The 22,142-nt window shown below is 38.7% G+C and overlaps 1 protein-coding gene across 1 annotated transcript in view; it reads left to right on the top strand.

Moving 5' to 3' along the window:
• LOC124157882 (protein Wnt-5b-like) overlaps window positions 1-17,265 on the top strand; it is a 264,083-nt gene extending 246,818 nt beyond the window's left edge. Inside the window, exons 3-7 of the mRNA XM_046532948.1 lie at window positions 6,754-6,934; window positions 10,419-10,530; window positions 13,255-13,357; window positions 14,696-14,863; window positions 15,491-17,265. Coding sequence (XP_046388904.1) covers window positions 6,754-6,934; window positions 10,419-10,530; window positions 13,255-13,357; window positions 14,696-14,863; window positions 15,491-15,678 — 752 coding nt within the window. The 3' untranslated portion in view covers window positions 15,679-17,265. The remainder of the gene's footprint in view (window positions 1-6,753; window positions 6,935-10,418; window positions 10,531-13,254; window positions 13,358-14,695; window positions 14,864-15,490) is intronic.
• Window positions 17,266-22,142: the final 4,877 nt, after the last annotated feature.

The following is a 22,142-nucleotide window of genomic DNA, read 5'->3' as shown; positions in this document are numbered from 1 at the left end:
GGCCAAATATCTACTTAGATATGTATGGCCCTGGGAGTAAGAGTAAGTAAGTAAATTTTTTAAACAAATTACTTGACCTCAATGTTGAACAAATTTTGCAAAAATTGCCCTCATTGAATTTTTTTTTTTTTAATTCAGCATGTTAAAACTAATGCCACACCTTCTATTGTAATTCAAAAGAAACAAAAATTTACAATATTATTATGCGGTTTATTATTGTTAATTCTTGGCAACTTCCATGGCTCAGTTCCATTATTTGTGGCCGATACGATACAAAATGGCGGACCATGTTTTTCGTCGAAATTTTGTGTTCGTGTAGGATTATAAAAAAAGATCACCGAGTTACTTCGAGACATTTATACCACATATATAACAAAACCTTTAGAGTGGGATGCCAAAAGAAAATTGCGACCACCTGCGACGCCGATTTTAAGATCGATTTTTCAAACGTGCGGCACAGTTCGCAGCTCCCTGTTGGCCACGGGGAATATCGTGCTCGACAGATGTTGGACCTTTAATCTTTAAAAGCAGATTAATTGTATAGAAGCTATAATATATTAATACCACATTTTATACAACCTAACTTCTTCACTTTCTTGCGATATTCATCGTCGATACGATACAGAATGGTGGACCCTGTTTTCTGCCAAAATTTTGTGTTCATGTACGATTATAAAAAAAGGATCATCCAGTTACCTCTATATATTTACCTTGCATTGCATCAAGCATTTTAGAGTGTCCATCCAAAAAAATCAATTACGACCGTTAGCATCAAGCAAAATAAAAACCGATGTTATTGCCGCGCGCGCAGTCCGCGGCAGCTCCCCGATGGTATGGAATTCTGTGACGCGGCGTAATTTACAATTGATATGTATAGTCATATAGACTATTTTTACGGAAAGCGTTAGTCTTTATTCACTTAATAGGATATACATATTTTAGCCTTAGAAACCTGCGAAACCAGATTTGATGTTCCTCATCATCATCATGATCATCACTGGTCAACAATCCTAGGATTGGTTTGACGCAGCTCTCCACTCAGTTCTCCTATCAGCTAATCTTTTCACTCCTACGTATTTCTTCTCTTTCGCATCTCTCTTTACTTGTTCCATATATTTTGTTCGAGGTCTTCCTTTTCCATTCTTGCCTTCCACCTGTCCTTCGACGATTGTCTTCATCAGGCCATCATGTCTTAAGATGTGGCCTATAAGGTTGTTCCGTCTTCTTATTAAGGTTTTCATGAGGCTTCTCTTCTCTCCTACCCTTCTTAGGACTTCCTCGTTACTAACTCGGTCGATCCATTTGATTTTCATCATTCTTCTGTAGCACCACATTTCAAAGGCCTCTATCCTTGCTTTCTCCGCTGCGGTCATTGTCCATGCCTCACTTCCGTATAGGAGCATACTCCAGATGAAGGTTCTTATAAATTGTTTCTTTACATCCATATTTAAGTTTCCCGCTGTAAGCAGGTCTCTCTTTTGGTGGAATGCTCTCTTCGCCTGGGCTGTTCTGCTGATAATTTCTTTCTTGCTTCTCCCGTCACTAGTTATCTTGCTTCCCAAATAACAGAATTCATCCACTTCTATCAGTTTTTGCCTTCCTATTTTAATGTTGGTCTTGACTTCTTCTCTTCTGCTGCATACTAAGATCTTGGTTTTCTTCGTGCTTATTTTCAGTTGATATCTACTCATTACCCTACCCATATTAACCAGAATATTTTTCAAATCCTTCTCTGTTTCTGCTATAACGGCTATGTCATCGGCAAATCTTAGCATGCTTATTTTTTCTCCATGGATATTCACTCCCAATGCCTTTTCTTTGATTTCCTTAATGGCTTTTTCAATGTAAACGTTGAAAATTACGGGTGACAATGTACAGCCTTGTCGCACTCCTTTCTTAATTCTTGCTTCTTCACAGCTGGGCCCTGATTTTATCACGGCTACTTGGTTTTTGTATAAACTATGGATGATTCTTCTGTCATTATAAAGAACCCCAATTTCCTTTAGGATTCCAAGCATTGTGCTCCAATCCACGTTATCAAATGCTTTCTCTAAGTCCACAAACGCGACGAATGTTGGCTTGTTCTTTTCCATTCTCTTTTCTATGAGCAGTCTTAGGGCCAATATTGCTTCCCTTGTGCCTTTGTTTTTCCTGAATCCAAATTGGTCCTCATCCAAGTACTCTTCTGCTTTTCGTTCTATTCTTCTATAGATGATCCTTATCAGTATCTTTGATGCATGTGTGGTAAGGCTTATGGTCCTAAAATCTTCGCACTTCTCCGCTCGTTTCTTCTTAGGAATAGGGATTATAATGTTCCTTTCGAAATCCTTTGGTATCTCACCTGTCGTATACATTTCACTTATGATTTTGTATAGCTGGTTCAACGTCTTCTCTCCTGAATTTTTGATTAGTTCCGCAGGAATGTCATCAATGCCAGACGCTTTATTTATCCTGAGGTCTCTTACAGCCGCATCAAATTCCGATCTTAAAATTGGGGCTCCCATGTCATCGGCATCCAATTCCCTCTCGTTTTCGATAGCATTCGTTCTGAGGCGACTTCCTTTGTACAAATTTTCCAGATATTCCTTCCATCTCTTCCCCTTTTCTTCGTTTTCAATCAATAGTTCTCCGTTTTTGTCCCTAAGGGTATTACATCTTACGCCCCTTTCCTTAAAGTGGTTCCTCACTATCCTATAAGCGGCCTCTACTTTTCCATGTTTAAGATTGTTTTGCACGTCTTCGCAAATGCTTTTCATCCACGTTTCTCTAGCCTTTCGCGCTTTACGACATATTTCGTTCCTTATCCTCTTGTAACGATTCTGTCCTTCCTCTGTTTTCGCAGCCTTGTATTTTCTTCTTTCTTCAATGAGATCTAATACTTCCTGCGTGATCCATGGTTTTTTCATAACGACTCTTCTTTTACCAAGAACTTCCTCAGCTGCCGCCTGCAGACCACTTCTAATGGTTTTCCAACTCTCTTCCATTGGTTTGTTGGTCGGATCCTCCCCTATTTTATTTTCTACAGCCTCTTTAAAAGCCAGTTGATGCTGAACCTCCCTCAATTTTTCAACCTGCCATATGTTTTTCACGGCTTTCTTCAACTTTTTAAATTTAAGGTGGCATTTCATCATAACTAGGTTATGGTCACTATCGATATCTGCCCCTGGATAGCTTTTGCAGTCCTTCACCTGGTTCCTGAATCTTTGTTTCACTAGAATGTAGTCGATTTGGAATCTTCTACGGTCTCCTGGCATCTTCCACGTGTATCTTCTTCGCAGGGGATTTTTGAATAAAGTGTTGGCAATTGATGTTCCTACAGAAATGAAAGATTATTCTATGAGGAAGTTTGTTCCTACGATATTTCCTTAAATCGCGTAAACGTCAGAATGTGTAATTCACATTAATTGAAAAAATTCCCTTCACCAAGAACGAAACCATTCACCTTTGGCTTTCCGGTTCCCTACGCTACCCAGGTTCTGAATTTCCATGGCAATTTTACCGGTACTTCAAAAGTCTTTGGTTTGATTCGTGGTCCAGGAGAATTTTATCCCGTGGCAATTTATGTGAGAGGGTTTTGTCGGCTTTCGCACTAGCGCGGTGCGAATGTTTCCTCGTACGTGCCGAGTTATCTCAATGGTTCCGGTCTCACCTCCAGGGTCCCATTCTTGATGCCAGCGAATATTTTTCCGATTTTACTCATTGTCAGACCATTTTAGATGACTAAAAAGAGTTATGATGTGGCTCTCTAGATGATTCGCCACCCGTATAAAAACCGCGTCTCCTGTGACTCTAGGCAGAGTCTTGTACGATAAGTGTACGAATAGATATCATTCGTAACACTTCTACAAGTCTTCATTCCGCGCTGACGTCGCCACAGGGAAAAGAGGTCTTTTGCCTCGGGCATCTGTTAACTTAGCGAGATAACTTCCTAATCTAAGCAATTATCTCTATTGTTTAACTTAAAATTCATAACACACTTAAATATTTGATTTGAAGCATTGTTCGATGTACGTACCCAATAGAAGAAAGTGCTGATCATGTTGTATCAGCTAGTAGTTTAGGCCGTACCAGGCGGTGGTTGAGCGAGAAGGTGGGGAATAGGATTAAAATACCTCGAAATATTTAGGAGACGCGGCCTGAAGCGTGTCCCTTTCATAAGAGCAACCCACTGTAAAAAAAATTACTCTCTTTAACTACTTAAAAAATTTTTGACTTCGGCTAAGCCAGTATTTCAGCAATCATAATTTTCGATATACCAGAAACTTTCTTTATGGATTGATATTAAGAAATAATTTTTATACGTAAAAGTATTTTTTATTATTGCTTACTAGTCAATGTAACATTGTTGTTATTATTGCTATTAATATTAAAATATACCAAAAATTATTTATTATGATTTCCTAGTTGATTTGGATTAACAGTGTTTACTATTTAATGTAACATTAACTAATGAACGATTTTAGTAGTAATTGATTGATTATAGTGTTATACCGATTAAGGTAGGTTTCCATGGAGTACTAAAGAAGTGATCTGGAAGCCTCCCTTTCCTTCCAGCACTGTCTTCTTTAATTCACTGTAAGACCTACTCCCTTTCAATTTATCTAAAAATCCTATTCTTTCCCCCTCCCTCGTTTCCCTAACATTCTACCCTCTAACACCATTTTGAACATCCCCTTTCCGTTCCTCCCATACTCACCTTCTGTCTCCTCCGTATCTCATCTAAAAGCTGCCTCTCCTCGCCAACCATTTAGTAGTAATCTAATTTAAAATTTTTGCTGTGATTTTAATGATTTAAAGTTTTGGACAAAATATCCCTTTTGATAATTGATATTTTACCCGCTCCCCGTAGATTCGCCTCAATAGTGATATTATATTTTGTGGTGAGGAGGTGCGGCACATAGGTTTCCCTCTCCGGGCGGCAAAATGCTCCGCTCAGCCGCTGGGCGTAGGTACAGGAGGATCTGAAGACACGCAGCCGGGAAGGAATGGTGGGGTAAGAGGGGATGCATAGGGTGGCAGGGAGGGAGGGTCAGACAGGTTCCAAAAGGGGGAGGGTGTGGAGAGGAGAGGAGGGGGCATTCATTCGGAGGGTGAAGATAAATGTTCGCATCCAGGCGACGGGGGTGTGAGAGAGGCGAGGAGGTGGAATAATGGAATTGGGTGCTCGTGGGTGGGAGCCACGGGGTTCAGTTAGTCAGGGTCCCCGGGAGTTGAGTGGGGTGTTGCCCATACCCGCCAGCTTCCCTTCCATTGTTTCCCTTCCACTCCGGCCGAGAGAATAATCTTTCCCGCCGGAATGAAGATAACCTCCAATCAGTGGCGCGGAGATTTTCGTCGCTTTTGACTCCCCCGCAAGACAAATGCGCCCAGCGCCTCACCTGCCCGTCCCCCAAGGGAGATCCTCAAACGAGTCACCCGTATTTATTATCTCCCGCTCAATTTGTCTGCTCCTCGAGTCTTTTACCTTTTTCTCTGCCTTTCTCCTCCCCCACAGCCTCCTTCGCTTCCTCGTTTCCTCCCCGTTTTAATTAAGGCGTGCGGGAACACGCGCCGTGTAGGAATCCTCCTCCCGCTCATCCAAAGGCCGCTCTCGCTCCGAGGATGTTCGTGTTTCCCTTTAAGGTTAAAATAAAAAACAAGAGTCTCGTTTCATTGCACATGCAGTAAGACAGTGGTACTCAGAGAAGAGTGTCTCGGCGATGTTAATTGGATGAGGGAGTGTGCACATGTTCTTGTGAATGTATTGTTTTGCATGCTAATCAAATATTTGCTCCCGTTACCGGCTCTCCTCTCTTTATCTTCAAAGCGTTACTTTCTGTTTTCCTTATACTTCTGTTCTTTCAGTTTGCTGTTCTCCGGGTTGTGTTTAAACGAATCTGGATAATTATGTAATCCAATTGATAAATAATATGAATATAAACTGCACTATGATGTTTTAATGCCTATTTATTAATTAAAAACGACTGATATTCTGTTGAATTAAAGGGTCGTCCCTCTGACCAAAAATTGATAAAATTTTAGTTGTTATTAGTTGATATTTCTAAAAATTGTGGTAAAAATGATGGCAGAAGATCTGTAGCGATTAAAACTGCATATGTACACTTTCCGATACAGGTCTGTGGCAGGTCCGGGAGCAATTCTCGGTAATGTGTAAAAGTCTAACAATTATCCCCTGATAATCTATCTAACCGGATGGGATAAGGGATAGCCCTTTTGATCTTGTAAATAATATACAACGCTTTTTTGTCGGGGCGTGTGTACCTACCTTTTTTACTCCATTAACCCTATATTCGCAATAAATGCGGGTTGGTTAATTTTTCCGTCTACTACCATTTGCTCTTTGAAAATAGTGGCAAAATGAGTTACTCTAGTATCAGTGGCGTATCCATGAGAGGGATAAAGGGGGCATTGGGAGTAGGGGTGAGTGTAACATTGGCGGTCCGGGAGGTTACGAATTTTTGAGAATTTCGGGGCTTTTAAAAACACTTTCAGAACGTCTCAATACTTATTTCACAAAGAATTAAGTTTTTAAAAACAAAAAATTGTGTACTTTTTTTAGTAATTTGAGTTTTCGGGGCTCTCCTCTCCGGCGTATATTCGACAACTGAATAAATAATCATTTTATCTTATGTAAATTGGATATTCCGGGGGGGGATATAGACCCCCCTACCCCCTCCTTGGATTCGTTACTGCTTATTATATAATTTGGTAGTCATCTTTACCAATCCTATATCTTTCTTTTCATCACGACAGGAAGCCGTGAGGCGGCATTCGCGCACTCCATTGCGGCGGCGGCCGTGGTGCACGCCGTGTCCCGCGCCTGTCGGGATGGGCAGCTGTCGTCGTGTGGATGTTCGAGGGCCGGCAGACCTAGGGACCTACATCGCGAGTGGATTTGGGGCGGCTGCGGCGACAACCTCGAGTACGGATACAAGTGAGTGCCTGCACAATTAAAGAATGTACATCGGATCATTCCTCTTTATCAAGAGCTCCATTCCACTCTGATGAAAGGCGGAATGCATTCATTATATAATAATTATAATATTTATTACAGACAAAGATACATACATAATTTAATAAGCTTTAGGTAACCTGGAAGGCAAATCTGTGTTTAGGCTACCGTCATTACACAATAATCTTCCATGCATTGGTTTGTAGATATTAAGGGAAAAATGTACCAACATTAACAAAAATAATATCTTTGACTAAATATATTATAATAATTATCAAATTTAATTTGAGAAAGTATTTATTCAATTTGAGAATAATTAAACAGCCAGTTTTTATTATGCTACTCTTTATTTTTTTATTATGCTACTCTTTCCTTTTGTACTTCTAAATTCGAAAATGAATAATGTACTTCATCCAGCGTCCTCAAGAAACCAAATTATTCACTGACTACACTCTTACGGTGATTTTATTGATCGGGTAGCCCTAGAAAATTTTGGGTGGTTATCTTATTTTTTATCATCGGCTTCTTTTGAGCCAGAAAAAAGGTGAGCCCATAGGTCGGTCTCGTTATAAAATAACCAGAACTTTATTCAAAAATTATATTTTAGAAAAGTCTCAACGGCAAAAAAAGGCTGATCCAAACTTTTATAGAATTAGCCTTAGTTTTAAAATAAGTTAACAATATAGAGTGTATTATAATGTAACAATACAGTGTGTAAGTATGAATAAATGCTCAAAAAACCTAAACAAGCTTCATTAAATCGTGGTAAGCCGCAAGTTGGGCTGTACTGTCGTGCCCGTTGTCATTATCGATTGCGGAAGGGATTCATATCGTTGTGAAACCGTTTTCACAGCCATTCATCGCCCAGTTGTGCTGCGCCAGACCGCAATCTCCTCGTTCACTTTTGCGGTCTAAATACTGCGGTTCTTTCTTTGAGAGGGACAAGTGCTGACCATATGCCCGAAGCCTTCATGAAATCGATTGCATTACACAATAGCTATTACGTCAACTTTTTCTACGACTACGTTTTATCAGAGGTAGATTCCCTTTCTTCGGCATTTATAATATTACTTTCCGCGTAAATTGATGGAGAAAATTAATAGAGGACCAATTTTCTATCATTTTTCGGGTTCCAAATCACTTTAGGACAAGTGACTTTGTACGCAGTCACGCGCACGGGTGCAAAGTTACATACACCAACGAATGAAGTTCGCCATAAAAAATTTTTTTTAATGGCGAACTTCATAATACAATAATTCATTGCGAATATTCGTTCGTTGGTGTATTTAACTTTGCACCATTGCGCGTGACTGCGTACAAGGCACTTGTTCCTGCAGTGCTTTGAAATTCGTCGTCTCAGACCAGCGACAAAATAAGGGTTTTTCACCTCGACAGTGGCTTAGTAAGCACGACCCTCGCCACATGTGCCACAGTGTGTACTTGTGACGTCAACATCTTGTTCGGTAAAACCCATCCCGAAGTTCGCTCTGTATCTTCGGGTGTTGTAACTGGCTAGCACACCTGACCGGCAATCGGGCGATCCGGTTTCGAATCCCGGTGAAGTCAAATATTTTTTCATGGCGAGCTTCATTCGTTGGTGTATTTAAATTTGTCAGGTTATTTTACGTTTTTCTTTCAAGAAAAGAAAGAGACTTGAACGACCGACTCCCCTTGGTCTTCAGAATATTTTGTTTTCGCTCTCAATATTTTTCAGGAATAAAAATAAAACTCTCATTATTGATAAATTTCTTCGCTCCTTCTATGGTCAATTTCGATTGACTTGGTGACTAAGAAGATAGTGATACAGGGGCGGCTCCAGCCAGGGGGCGCCCCCCCCCCCCTGGGCGGTGACTGACGGAATTTTTTTGCTGCTTGCAATCTCCTCTTACCTATGCCAGGAAAGGCGAGAATGAAATGATGGCTCGTCACCCATTGTGCTACCAAGTATCAATTTGTGAAGCGAAGCGCGTGTGGCCGAAGTCACCCCATTCTACGGTACATACATTCCTACAGCCAGAAAGAGTTTTTCTCGAAGTTGAGATGTTCCGAATAATTTGTTTCACTATCGGCAGGCGAGTTTATTTTCTTTGTAGAAAATTTCTGCAACTATATATTCCTTAGATGAGCTTGCCAGATCTATGATTCGAATTTGAAAGTCTGCAACTCCGACAACAGATTCATCGGTCGTTTCCACTCGTGCGCACGGTCAAGCAGCACAAAGATGGAGCGCAGGTATCTGTTTTGCTGGCCTGCTGTTTGAAGTTGGAGCTCTGTACAATTACGAGCAAAAATTGTTGAAGATTTCCTCTGGCGACACATTCTAAAGTTGAAGACTTACTCTCTGAAACGGTTGGAGTAATTCATCAATCACACGTGAGCTTGGGCAGTTGCATTCGTTTTGGGGTTGTATTCTTTTTTTATGTTATCAAACTGATTTCTCTTTCTTTGTGTACGTGTAGATCTAAATTTATCTGCATAGATATGCAAAATGGTTAGGTGGCTAATAAGGAAGAAGCCTCGGCTAGAAAATGATTCAAAGGAACAAGATTCGACATCTCTTCCCGCGACTTTTTAAAGCATCAAGTAAGCGTAATAAAACTATTGTTGATATCTTAGGTCATCAAATGACTGGTAACTGTGAGACTAGATGGGTAGAAAGGCACAAAGCTATTGTAACTTTTAGAGACGACTTACATGATATAGCCAAAGCTCTCGAAAAAGTGTCAAAGTGGGATGATTATAAAACGGCAACTAAAGGAAGATGTTTATTGTTATCAATTTGTAATTGTGAATTCATTTTAACTGTATATAGTCTGAGTGATGTCTTGAGTGCAACTTATATTTTAAGCAGATATTTGCAAAATGAGACTGTAGATTTTTTTCAAGCTAAAAAAAAAGTTGACCAAACTTTTGAAGTACTAAAGGATAAGCGGATGAACTCTTATAAAATTCTTGTATAATTTTTTATTGTTAAATTATTATAAAAATGTAGTAAAATACGGTATTGAAATAGTTCATTGAGTGTAGGTCAATGTATGTTATGCAATAAAAGTTTTAGCCTACGTTTCTGTTTATTTTAAACCATCAAATTTATAAAAATATTTATTTTTTCAATAAATATGTACAAAGTTAAGCCCTGAGGATGGTTTAAAATAAATAGAAACGTTGGCTAAAACTTTTATTGCATAACATACATTGACTTACACTCCAAGAACTATTTTAATATGTATTAAACGAGGTCAAGGTAAGAAAAAAAATGATAGTAAAATATGGTACTAAAAAGTCGACGAACTAAGCCAACGAGTAAAGAAAATCGTCTCTTCGTCATTTCGTTGAGTGGCATGGGTAAAAAAAGACAATCGTGTTAAGTAAAATTAAAGTTTAGCTTACCTTGGTCTCGCTTCAGTGGTCGTTTATCACCGTGGGTAAGTTTCTCTCACCCGCTCGTGTCCTCTCTCCCCAACAGGTTCACGCAGGGCTTCGTGGACGTCCGCGAGCGAGAGCGAAACTTCAAGAGGGGCTCGAGGGACCAAGGCAGGAGCCTCATGAATCTGCACAACAACGAGGCGGGGCGGAGGGTAAGTGCCGTTCCAATGGGTGTTGTTGTTTGGTGGGGTATTGTTGAGGGAAGGTGCAACAGAAGCAATCTCGGGAAAGTTAATTGGTTACAGTGAATTTATAAAGAAATTTACCGTTAAATTTAAAGGTACGCCGAGGAAAACAATTTTATAGCGTCCAAGTAATATGCAATAGAAAATTTGAAATTTTCACAGTGAATAAAAAATATTTTTCAACAGCTCAAAAGTTTCAAACACTACGGCAATGTTTCCTGCGTGTATAATATCAATTTTTTCTTATGCGTATCACCCTTTTGATTTTAAGGAGGTTTGTCCGAAAAACGAAGTTTACGGTATTTTTAAGATAAATTCCGAATATGTCCTAATTATTGTACTCATCGGCTGACGGAAGTAACAAAAGAGGCAGCAGGCTTATAAAAGGCAGCAGACTGAAGTTCAAAGTTAAAAAAAGTAACATTCAGTGGCAAAACTATGGGTTTGAGGGGATATCCCCCCAAAACCTCAGAGAAATAAAAAAATATTAAAAACTATTGTCTATTTTTGACGTATAATAACTGCATCTGATTAAAGTTAAAGTTTTAGTGCCAAAATGATTTAATATGCATTTCCAGGCATGTAATTTTTCAAATATTTTCCCGACCCCCTGTTGCCTGGGGGGGCCCAGGCCATCCCATCCCCCAAACCATATTTCTAGTTACGCCGCTGGTAACATTTACTTTATAAGTTACTTTTACTGTTACTTTTAGTTTCCCCATTGAGATATCTTTCAACATTAGTTATTTTATCCTCTCGCCTTACTTGAAGGCTTATATTTCCACAGCACCATCGGAACACGAATTAGTATTCTGTGGACATGAAGAAACAGCAGAAATTTCCCAGTGGTGCACTAACAAAAATTTGTTTTGAAATAAACATTTGCATTTTTCCATTATAATAAAAATTATTTCCGACCTAGATTTCGATGTTACTAAATCATCTTCAAGGTACAAAATGGTTTTGTCTGCCGGAAATAAATTTGATAATCGTGGAAATTGCAAGTTTTTGTTTCAAAATGGAAAAATTATACTCCATCACGCTTAAATCTTCAAATTTATTCAATAAATTTTGGTCCGTTAAGCGATAATTTTGGCGATGAAAGTTACAAGTCTCATGTTTCTCTCCTTTTGAGAAGCTATTTCTTAAGGAAATAGGCAAACATAGGGATCAAAAACCTTTGTTTTACAAAATCTATACGAAAATATAGTTCGACTAATGAAAATTACTGAGCTAGATAATTTTAAAATTTACAAAAAAATATGAAAAGGATAGGTCATCCAACTTTTGTCCTCGTAAGATACACAGCGTGAGTATTTACGCTGTGCTCCCCTTACAAATAAATTAGGCAAATCGACCCAATCCCAGCCATCTTACTTCAATCTTGTTAATCCAGTCCTTGCCTTCTCGCCCTCTGCCAGCGCACATACATAACGGGAGGGCCTAACTCCCAAATTCCAACCCCCTTCCCCCTTAACAATTCCTCCCTCCCCATTCCTCGCCTAAGTTCGCACTCCGATTTCATTTGGCTAAAAGGCTATCCATCCCTGCTAACACCCTTGCATCCCGCACAAAGTGGAATCCGCATATATTTATGCTTTTATGAATGGGCACACTCCAGGGGTGGCTCCCAGCTGTTTAAGTTACCTCTCCCATCCCCTACCTTCCGCTATATCTTGGGTTTAAGGAGGCTCACTGCTTCAGGGAAAGCGTAAAACCTAAATAATACTGCCCCTAAAATTTTTAGGGAAAAGTTTTCAGTAGTGCAATTTTATTTTGAAAAATAAACCATGTTGAGCACTTAAACTTCAACTTTTTCATTGGTGCTTGGAGACGCTAGTGAAAAAACTACATAAGTACGTTACAGTATTTCATACTCAAGTCTTTATTCGTGAATGCAGTTTTGCATGCAGATGCTAAAAGATAATAAATGACCAGTCTCCTGCTTGACTATACCACTATTACCGCTTAATATCTTTCTTCGGGGATAAAAACTGTTCGAAATACCGTCGGAAAAAAAGCAAAACATTTTAGTTAGTAGTCTTTTATCCACAAATTATCAAAGAAATTATTCGTGTCTCGTGAGAGCGTCAGAAAAAAAGGCGAAAATTTAATAAAGATGTGTATATTTAGGAATTAACTAAAATTTTATGTGTCCTAAAACCAAAAGTCACTGAGTCACGAAAAGGGTCTTTTGTGTGGTTTGATGCGATGCTTTTCTTCGGGGTATTGAACCCCTTAGTCACCTCCTTCATCGCAAATCCGCCAATGCATGTTGATGGTTAATTCGTTCAAGGATAATCGGTCTCTCTCCCATACTATTTCTCTCCCCCCTGCCATAATATTCCAAATGGGGTATTAGAAACGATTCTATCTCCCTCTGTAGAAAAATTATGGCGTGCAGTTTTGGCGAGATTAAGGAATTTTTCGCAACGGGATCCAGGAGTTTGCGTCACCAGGAATTTTCTTCAAAGGGCCATTTCATATTGTGCAGAGCATTTTAGAAAGTAAAAATGATACCGAGTTAATTACAAACCTTCATCTATTTGAATGAAAACTTCTTGGTCATTGACAGCTTTGCTATATTTAATAAATTTTTACTGTTTATAGCTAAAGAAATTTATTTGCAAAAATGATATCTTTCCACATTCATCTGATAATCATCACTTATTATTTCATTATTCATTCTAGGCTGTTATTCAGAAGACCAGGGTAACCTGCAAGTGCCATGGAGTATCTGGATCATGTAGCCTCATTACTTGCTGGCAGCAGCTGGCATCCTTCCGAGAAGTTGGTGAGTCATTATGCATTTGAGTCATTCTAAGCCAAGCTTTTATATGGCCGCAGCTTATATTTTTACATTTTAAGCCCATCAACTTAAAATGGAAATTTTTCGCAAAAAAATATTAACTCATTTTTTTATAAGTAATTGAAATATGTACCAAAGATAAATGTCGCAATGGTATTTGCAAATGACATGATTCAATTTGTAATTAAAATATTTTTGACATAAATATGCCTGCTCACTGATAAACAATCCCCTTCTTCCCTCTACTGGTGGACTTAATTTTTCTCATCATTGCTATGTATCTAACAATAAGCAGTAAATAAAAGAAGTGAATTGAAGAACCAGGGCTGGATTTAGGATTTGGGCGGCCCGGTGCCCATTTTGGTAGTAAGCCGGAGGCCCACTTTTTCAAGGTGCTGCAATTTGTAACGTAATAACAGAAAATGCAAGTAACACAATTTTCAGCAATCAGTTTTAGTAATGTTAATGCTGATGACTACATATTAACCAAAAAATAACCCAGCTTCACTGTGAATACCCTCATACATGATGATTTTTTTCTCTTCTTCCAATTTGGTGAGATTTACCTCTATATTGGCAAAAGGCTCTTTCTTGAAATCCATAGTTGCACACCCTGGGTTGGTGGGTGGCCGGGCCCTCATGGCCCTTTGATTTGGCCCTAAGAATGACCATAAAGGGGATGACATTTCGGACATTTCTTTCAACAAACTTCAGTATTTCAGGTGGAATGGGTTGATATGTTGGCTAGAGCACTGGCTTCCCACTCTGTGGGCCCAGTTTCAGATGGTGGTAAGATTTTTATGTGCCCTAAATGGAAGTTAAGCCGTGGCCTGCCTTTAGTAGGCTATTGCCAATATCGCATTGCCCTCTCCTACCATCCGTCCTAACTATGATGATAACAAAGATGAACTATGTTGTTGGTCCTCCTAATACCTACTCAGTGTCATTATTTTGGGCACTGTTATTTTTATTTACTTTTTTAATTTATTCCATAATTTCTCTGAGGCATTTTTTAAATTTTTATTTCAAGGGCTAAAAAAAATATGGATATTTTTTCAAAAGGAAATCCTCTTATGATGTAAAATGTATGCTCAATGCACATACCATGTATAGTGCATATTTAATTGTACTTATTTTTACATATACTCTGGTTTCTATAAATATACTACGGTACATATGGTGTATAGTGATATATATAGTACCATATGTATGACAAATGAAACATCAAACATATGAAGAACATGCTATAGCAACAGTAGTACCCTTACACTGTAACTACATCATGTGGTTTTTAATGTCTAACACATTTTTTTTCCTCTATAGGTGATCACATTCTTGACAAATATGATGGAGCCACAGAAGTTAAAGTTAACCGTAGGGGTCGCTTACAAATCCGTGATCCAAGCCTCTCTCTGCCTACTCCATCAGACCTGGTCTACATGGAAGATTCACCAAATTACTGCATTAGAAATATCAGTGTGGGATCTCTTGGTAAGCCATAGTTGCACTTCTTCGAGGAAGAAATCTTAGGTAGTCAATGATGTTCCTCAAACAATCGTATCTACCTCCAGCATAGAACTTTACTATTGCATGTTTTCTTTGCATAAGATTCAGAGCATCCCAATTTTTATATTAATCTCATAAATTCAAGTATGGGTTGAAGTGTATTATAATAAGTTTAGTGATAAAATACCTTCATCAAAATATCTTCTTCAGGCTGATAGAATTTTCATTTATGGGTCGTCTCTATCCATACTTGATCAAATATCTCTTGGTTACAGTATTATTGACCAAATATTGAAAAATCATGAATTTACAAAATATTTCTATGAAAAATTAAGTTTTTTCAATTATGAAGAGTGCTAAAATTAGTTTAAAACCCTTAACTTAGTACCCTGTTTTTCAAAAATACCTTAGTACCCCCATGGTTTTGGACCCCCCCCCAAACAAAATTCCTGGCTAACATTAATTTTCAATTTTTAGCCGCCTCTTTAAGATGTCATAACTTTTAAAAGTATGAATCTTGAGACCTTTGATCCTTCATAAATGTTACTGAAGGTCATGTATTGTTGTCATTTTATAGAAATTTGATATATTTTGTCTCTTCTCCTCCGTCAGGTACCCAAGGACGTACTTGCAATCGCACTTCTCCAGGAATGGATGGCTGCAATCTACTTTGCTGTGGTCGTGGATACAACACAAGGAGGGCTACATTGCGTGAGCGTTGTGATTGCAGATTCTACTGGTGTTGTGTTGTGAAGTGCAGAACCTGTGTTTCTCATGTTGATGTGCACACTTGCAAGTAAATTCTGTATCGAGAAAAATTCTTGGTCTGCATGGAGGAGCATACATTCCTCTAAGAGTTCTAATGAGCAAGAGCTATGTTTCCCTGTGACTCTTGGAATGGGTTCAGAAAACTGAAAGGACATTTTTTAAGATGACAGTTTCAGTGCAGCTCTTTGTAATTAGAACAGTTGATTCCTACGAGGAAGCTGAAAGAGGACCCCAGAAATGAATCAAGTTTACTTGAGGTATGGATGGAAAATTGATATTTATAATCACTCAAGATTTAGAACAGACATTTTGGAGTTAGTCAGTTGAAGCCTGAGGTTCAAATCTTCTTCAATACCAATGATATTGGTTGACTCTATGATGAACTTGCATAAAGTCCTTAACTTCTCTTCAGTATATAAATTAAAAGTCGATTGATGTCTGAGGTAAACTGTGTTTGAATGCCAGTAAGGTATCCATAATTCCAGTGTGTGTACTTAAGGTATTTTTGGTGTGGCTTAAAGATATCATGAGACATTTAGATATCCGTGTTGAAAAAAAGGCAAATGTGCGATATTTCTGAAAGTGAAGGAGTAAGCACTTAGTGACTATTCATGACTTTCACGGAACAAAAGATAGGGAGTGTTATTTGTGTTTATATAGGTATACCTTAACAGTAATTGTGAATGAAGATCCCTTAGCACTAGCCAAAAATCTCCTATGTAAATGTTAACTGTATTATGAGAGACAGGTTCAGACAGGCAGACTTCATTGAAAATGACTTCATTCTGCATTCTAATTCCAGTTCATGAAACAATATTCAAGTAATGGAGAACAAGGATTTCAGACAAATCCCAGCTATTAAGCCAAAAAATTATATCAGTTTGCCAATCATTGTAAAGTTGGTATTGAGGTTCATCTTGTTACATAAACTAGCAGAATGAGTATTAGCCTTGATGTTTCATTACAGTTTAAGTTGATTATAAAAGATTTGAGGCATAAACTAATGGATTCTATCCATTGCTTCCTGGGATTTAAAAGTTTTAATTCATCAAAACACTGAAGTAATGTACCCTCTCACCCTCCTTTTAATATTTCATGGTGGCTTTCAAATAATAATAATGAGTCTATACTTCATGCCTCCTTAACATTGTAATTAATAAGAAGATTGAAGTAAAATTTAGCAATATTTGTGTGTTATCATGTATATACCCACATTCTGCTTGGAATAGGTGTACTCATCTATGTGCATGACCTACTGAGATAGACAACTTAATCTGTAAAAAACAAAATTTTATGTTCGATCTTTATAAATATATTTATTTTAAGAAATTGAAGCTTATTTTATACTATGGCATTTAAATGAGTATGTCCCCTAAATAGAATTGTAACGGTTTCCATTGAACTGAAAAAATGATTATCAAACAGTAACTCCTCAGCAATGTGAGTGTTTTAGTTACCAGCCACTTTTCTCTGTTTGATTCTCATAGCAAAATAAAATCTGTATTGTTATATATTGGATTCTTCAACAATTTCATTCTGATACTTTAAAAAAAAACATTACATTGCTTGGGCTCATCCTGTCATTATGTTATGTAATAAAATATTTATTTGCACAGTTATATTAACTTTAGTTATTTATCGATGTTTATATTTAGTTATTCTGGAAAATGCTACCTTATATAGCTTTGTCTCTTTCACCTGTTTTTTCATTATTCTCAGTGAGAAAACTTTTTAATAAAATTTTGAAAACACAATGTTGTGTTCATTTAATCATTTTTGTAATTTCTATGGATATGTTTTTATTATTCTTCACAAAATGACTTTCGTAGGTACCCAATAAATTTATGGACAAGTGTGGAAATTATACAACATCATTAGAAAAATCATTTGCCTAGACCTTCGGTTCGAACCTCGATCTCTTGAATTTGCTCCAGGCCACTGTCAAGGCATTTGTTTCTACTGTTGAGTTTTCTAGATGGTTTTTCCTTTGTGGAAATTTTGCACTTTGATGTGCACTTGTGGGTGACTCTGTAAAGGCTAGTCTACAGTTATTTCCTTGGTTGATGTCCTGGTGAACTTCTTAGCATTATAAGCACGAGCATACCCAGCAGGGGGTTGGGAGGGGCAACTACCCCTACCTACCCCCTAAATAATTATAAAAAACTTAAAAATTGCTGCCATAATTTCCTTAAAGTTTTGGTTTCATTAACCTTTTCTATGCAAAAAAGTTACCACTAGAACGACCACAGCTAGTTCTGCCCCCCATCCCCTAGTTTTGATTCTGGGTACGCCCATATTTCTTAGCTTTGGCTTTAGCTTTGGAATGGTGTCACAATGCACTCAAGTATACTGCCCGGTCATATTGTATGTGTTGCTTCATAAATCATCATGTCTTCCAGGGCCAACAAACCTTAAGGAGTCACCATCAAGTCTAAATAAATGAACTCTGTAAAGGTATGCTGAAAGCTGCTAACTTTATTATGCCCTATTATTGTTAATTGCTATGGTATTTATGTCACAGTTACTGTATTAAAAGTGGGGCAATAGTCACAAGTCACAACACACTTGTATAGCTTAGGGGGTTCATTATGACTAGCCAGCTGTTGCATGGAGGGACGATAAGGCAGCCGCTGAGTGAACAGTAAACAACCACAAAAGGTGCAGAACACTTTGAAAAAAGTAAACAAATTCTAATGATACCATTTATGAAGATACCTTCTGACCTAGCTAACATACGCACTACTATCTGACTTCCAAAATGTCCAAATTAGAGCAAAACTGTCGACAAAGAGCCAATATCTTCGAGATTTGCGGCTTGAATCTCCATGGCGGTGTGAGGCAGGGGCGGATACAGAAAACACTCAAGGGGGGGGCGCAAAAGATATATTGAGTTGCCTTTACTTTTTATCGCAATAAAAAATAATCAAGTCACAGGCAGAGTAAAATAAAATTTTAATTAATGTAATTATACACATATATAAGACAATGCCATCTTATGATATAAAAAAGTCACAATCGTGGTTCTGCCATGTTTGCCAATACGGCCGGACCCGCAAGGGAGGGGCGCGCGCCCCCCGCGCCCCCCATCTGTATCCGCCACTGGTGTGAGGTGTAAGAAGGTATACCAGCAAGTTGCCCTACTTGACTTAAAATGTTGCCGATGGCAGTAGTCTACTGCCCCTCTATCTCAGAGCCTTGCTGGATATTGTACAGTGAGGAACTCAGCGAGATCAGGATGAGCGCAGGGAGTTCATTATGACTAGCCAGCCTTGGTGGTGAGGGAAGATAAGGCAGACGAACATGGCAGAGTCAACAGCCATGAAAGATGCAGAACACAATGAAAAAATTAATGAATTCTAATGATATCTTTTACGAAGATAGAATCTGACATAACATTCGACATTAATGTCTGACTTCCCAATTGTCCAATTTAGAGCAATACTGTCGCCCAAGAGCCAATATCTTCGAGATATCGGGGTGTATCCCCACGGCGAGAATAAGGTGTAAGAAGGTATACCTATAGGCTATCTACTTGACTTGATCTGTTGCCATTGCCGGACGACTATTTCCCCTTCTTCTCAAAGCTTTGTTTGCTATTTTTCAGCGTGGTACTCAGCCATATGAGGATAAGTGCAAGGAGTTCATTACGACCGGTGGCGCAGCAAGGGGGGGTTTTGGGGGATAAAACCCTCCCCAGAGCTCAGAGAAATTTTTAATTTTAATCCATTTTACTTAATTGGATTAATATTAATTATAGAATAATGTAAAAAACTAATAAAATATCCCTCCGAAAGCCATAAAACTCACATTTTGAACCATTTATCTTTTAAAAAAATTCTAGGGGAGGGCCCCCGTCCCTCCCGCTTCCCCTGGAGGGTATGCCATACCCCAAACTCCCCAGTATTAGTTGCTCCTAAAACCCCCCCAGACTTAATTCCTAGCTGCGCCCCTGATTACGACTATCCAGTTTTGTGGGGAAGACCGTCCGCTCAGTGAACAGTCAACAACCACGAATGATGCACCACACGATGAAAAACGTAAACAGGTTCCAATGATACCATTTACCAAGCAACCTTCTGAAATAGCATGCGACACTAATATCTGACTTCAAGAAAGGCCTATTTTGATAAAAATAGAGTCTGAGAGCCATTTCTTCGAGATTTTCGGTTTGTATCCCCTCAGAGAGAGTAAAGTTTAAGAAGGTATACCTATATGCTGCCCTACTTGACTTGAGCAGTTGCCGTTGGCGGAAATCTATTTCCCCTTCTTCTCAAAGGTTTGTTTACTTTTTGTCAGCGGGGTTATCAGCGAGAAGTCTACGAACGCAAGGAGTTCATTACGACTAGTCAACCGTTGTCGAAAGGGATGATAAGGCAGCTTCACAGTGAACAGTCAACAACCACGAATGATGCAGCACACTAGGCCGGCCCTTATTTTTCAGAATTGCGAAAAGTTATGTTTTCCTGGTCTCAAAATGATCCAAATGGTGTTCATATTCACGTGTTAAAATTTGGTTACTTTAAAATAACGGCAACCCGTGCCCCAAGGGCCCTAAGTACTAAGGACCCTCGATTGAGTTTTTTGGGGCCGAAAAAGCGCTATTTGTATGTAAAACGTAAAAGTAAAGCCCTTTAGGGCCGATTTTCTGTTTGTTTTAACCTATCTCTAAGCGTTTAGGAGATATCGTCCGTCGTAATGCAATCCCCCCCTAGGGCGCCACCCCGCACCGCGGCACCGCTGAGGTATGTCCCGCACCACTTACTAGAGACTTCCCCTCAACCCCCTCCCCTCCCTCGGCAAAGACTTTGCTCCTGATGAAAAGATTTACATGCTAGTGGTACAGTATTGAATAGGTTGTTCCTCTTGTGTCATGATTAATGTTGTTAAAGCCTATAATGTCAATTTTAACCCTTCAACGCCGTCCTATGTACTGGGTACCGACCCCTTAAACCTTGATTTTTTGCCGCCAAACGGTCGCGAACCATTCCAGCAGGCTTTGTTCCAAAGTGCTTTTTATGTACAAAATATTATAAGCATGTGATAGAAATGTGTCTATGAATAATAAAGGAATGAAGGGAATGAGCAGGGCTTCCAGGGCTCCAACAGTAGATAGAAATATTCAAGGAAGAAGAAACGAGGCAGTCAGTTCACGGATGTAGATCACTGTGGATAGATAGAGATAGTTCTTGTGTATAGTGTGCAAAGGATAGGAAGTGCTAAGTTTTTTAGGATGTAAGGAGAAAAGTAGTGAAATAAATACTTTATCATGAACGTGACGTTCATTTTAAGAATAGAACAACAAGGAAAGGCATGTAATCAAGACTAAATCCAGGCATTCAACTGGTAGGAAAAGAAAGTGAAGAAATACTCGGCTCAAATTTACCGACAGTGAGAGAAGTACTATGTGTTTTCTCTATCACCTAATGGGTTCGAAATTTGTAAGACTTAGTGCGAGAAAACCCGTGAGAAATGCGTCTCATCCATAGTATAAAACTAGAATTCCTGTTGTTACGGAAAATAAGGCGATTGAAATGTTAGAAAAATGACGCAAAGAATGAATGAACGTGCAACGGCATAAAGAGAGCGCGAACTACAGTGGATATGAAGAGAAGAGAATCTTTCGCAACAAAACTTGATGATTTGCTTGACATTGCAAGGAGCGGTACCATTGGATTTTTGACGCGCAGGGAGGAAAGTGCAGTTAATCTCTCGGATAAATGTGCTTGGGCTGAAGAAATAAAGATCTTACGCACATAAAGAGGAGAACGAAATGAAGTTACTGGTTGAATAGATTTCAATATATTCAAGAAGAAATGAAAAGATGTGGTTCTCCGCTCCTTTTGTTGCATTAGCTCCCATCAATGACCCGCAGTTCCTACGAAGACTTGTTAATTACGAAAAAGTTAACCTAGACATAGCGAAAGCAGCACAAAAGAGGTTTTCAAACCACTTGTGGTACATGAGTGAGGAGTTGGTAGGCCTGTCATTCTTTGACGGATCCATTTCTAGGTGTGAAAAAAAACGTGATATGCCATATGTGGTCTTGTGTGGGAAAATATGATCCACCGAAGAAGGCATTCTATAAACGTAAAGACATGACTAAGGTATCTATACCAAATTTTGTCACCACTAATTCGAGAAAGCTATTTAATGTATTGTAAATATGCATTGAATTCTTTGATGTGCACATGCGAGAATGGGATGAACATACAAGAACGATTTGCAAATTATTCGGGGTCATCAAGTGGGAAATGATTGTGCAGCGAGAAAAGTGAAACTAATTCAAGATTTTTAGGCAGTCACGTTGAAGGAAGAGAGCTTTCAAAATTTATTACCAAGTGTGACTTTTCATCGCAATACAACCCTTACGTGCGGAAAGGCACTTTCATTGCTAAATATAGGATGTCAGTGATCGAATTAGAAATACGATGATAAAATTAGAAATACGATGAAAATCTATTTTATTTTGGTTAATGTACCGAAAATCATGGACAGA

The sequence above is a fragment of the Ischnura elegans genome, chromosome 4, assembly GCF_921293095.1.
Source record: "Ischnura elegans chromosome 4, ioIscEleg1.1, whole genome shotgun sequence".
NCBI classification, from domain to species: domain Eukaryota; kingdom Metazoa; phylum Arthropoda; class Insecta; order Odonata; family Coenagrionidae; genus Ischnura; species Ischnura elegans.
The sequence above is the reverse complement of the archived record's forward strand: the minus strand, read 5'-3'. Positions and strand labels throughout refer to the sequence as shown.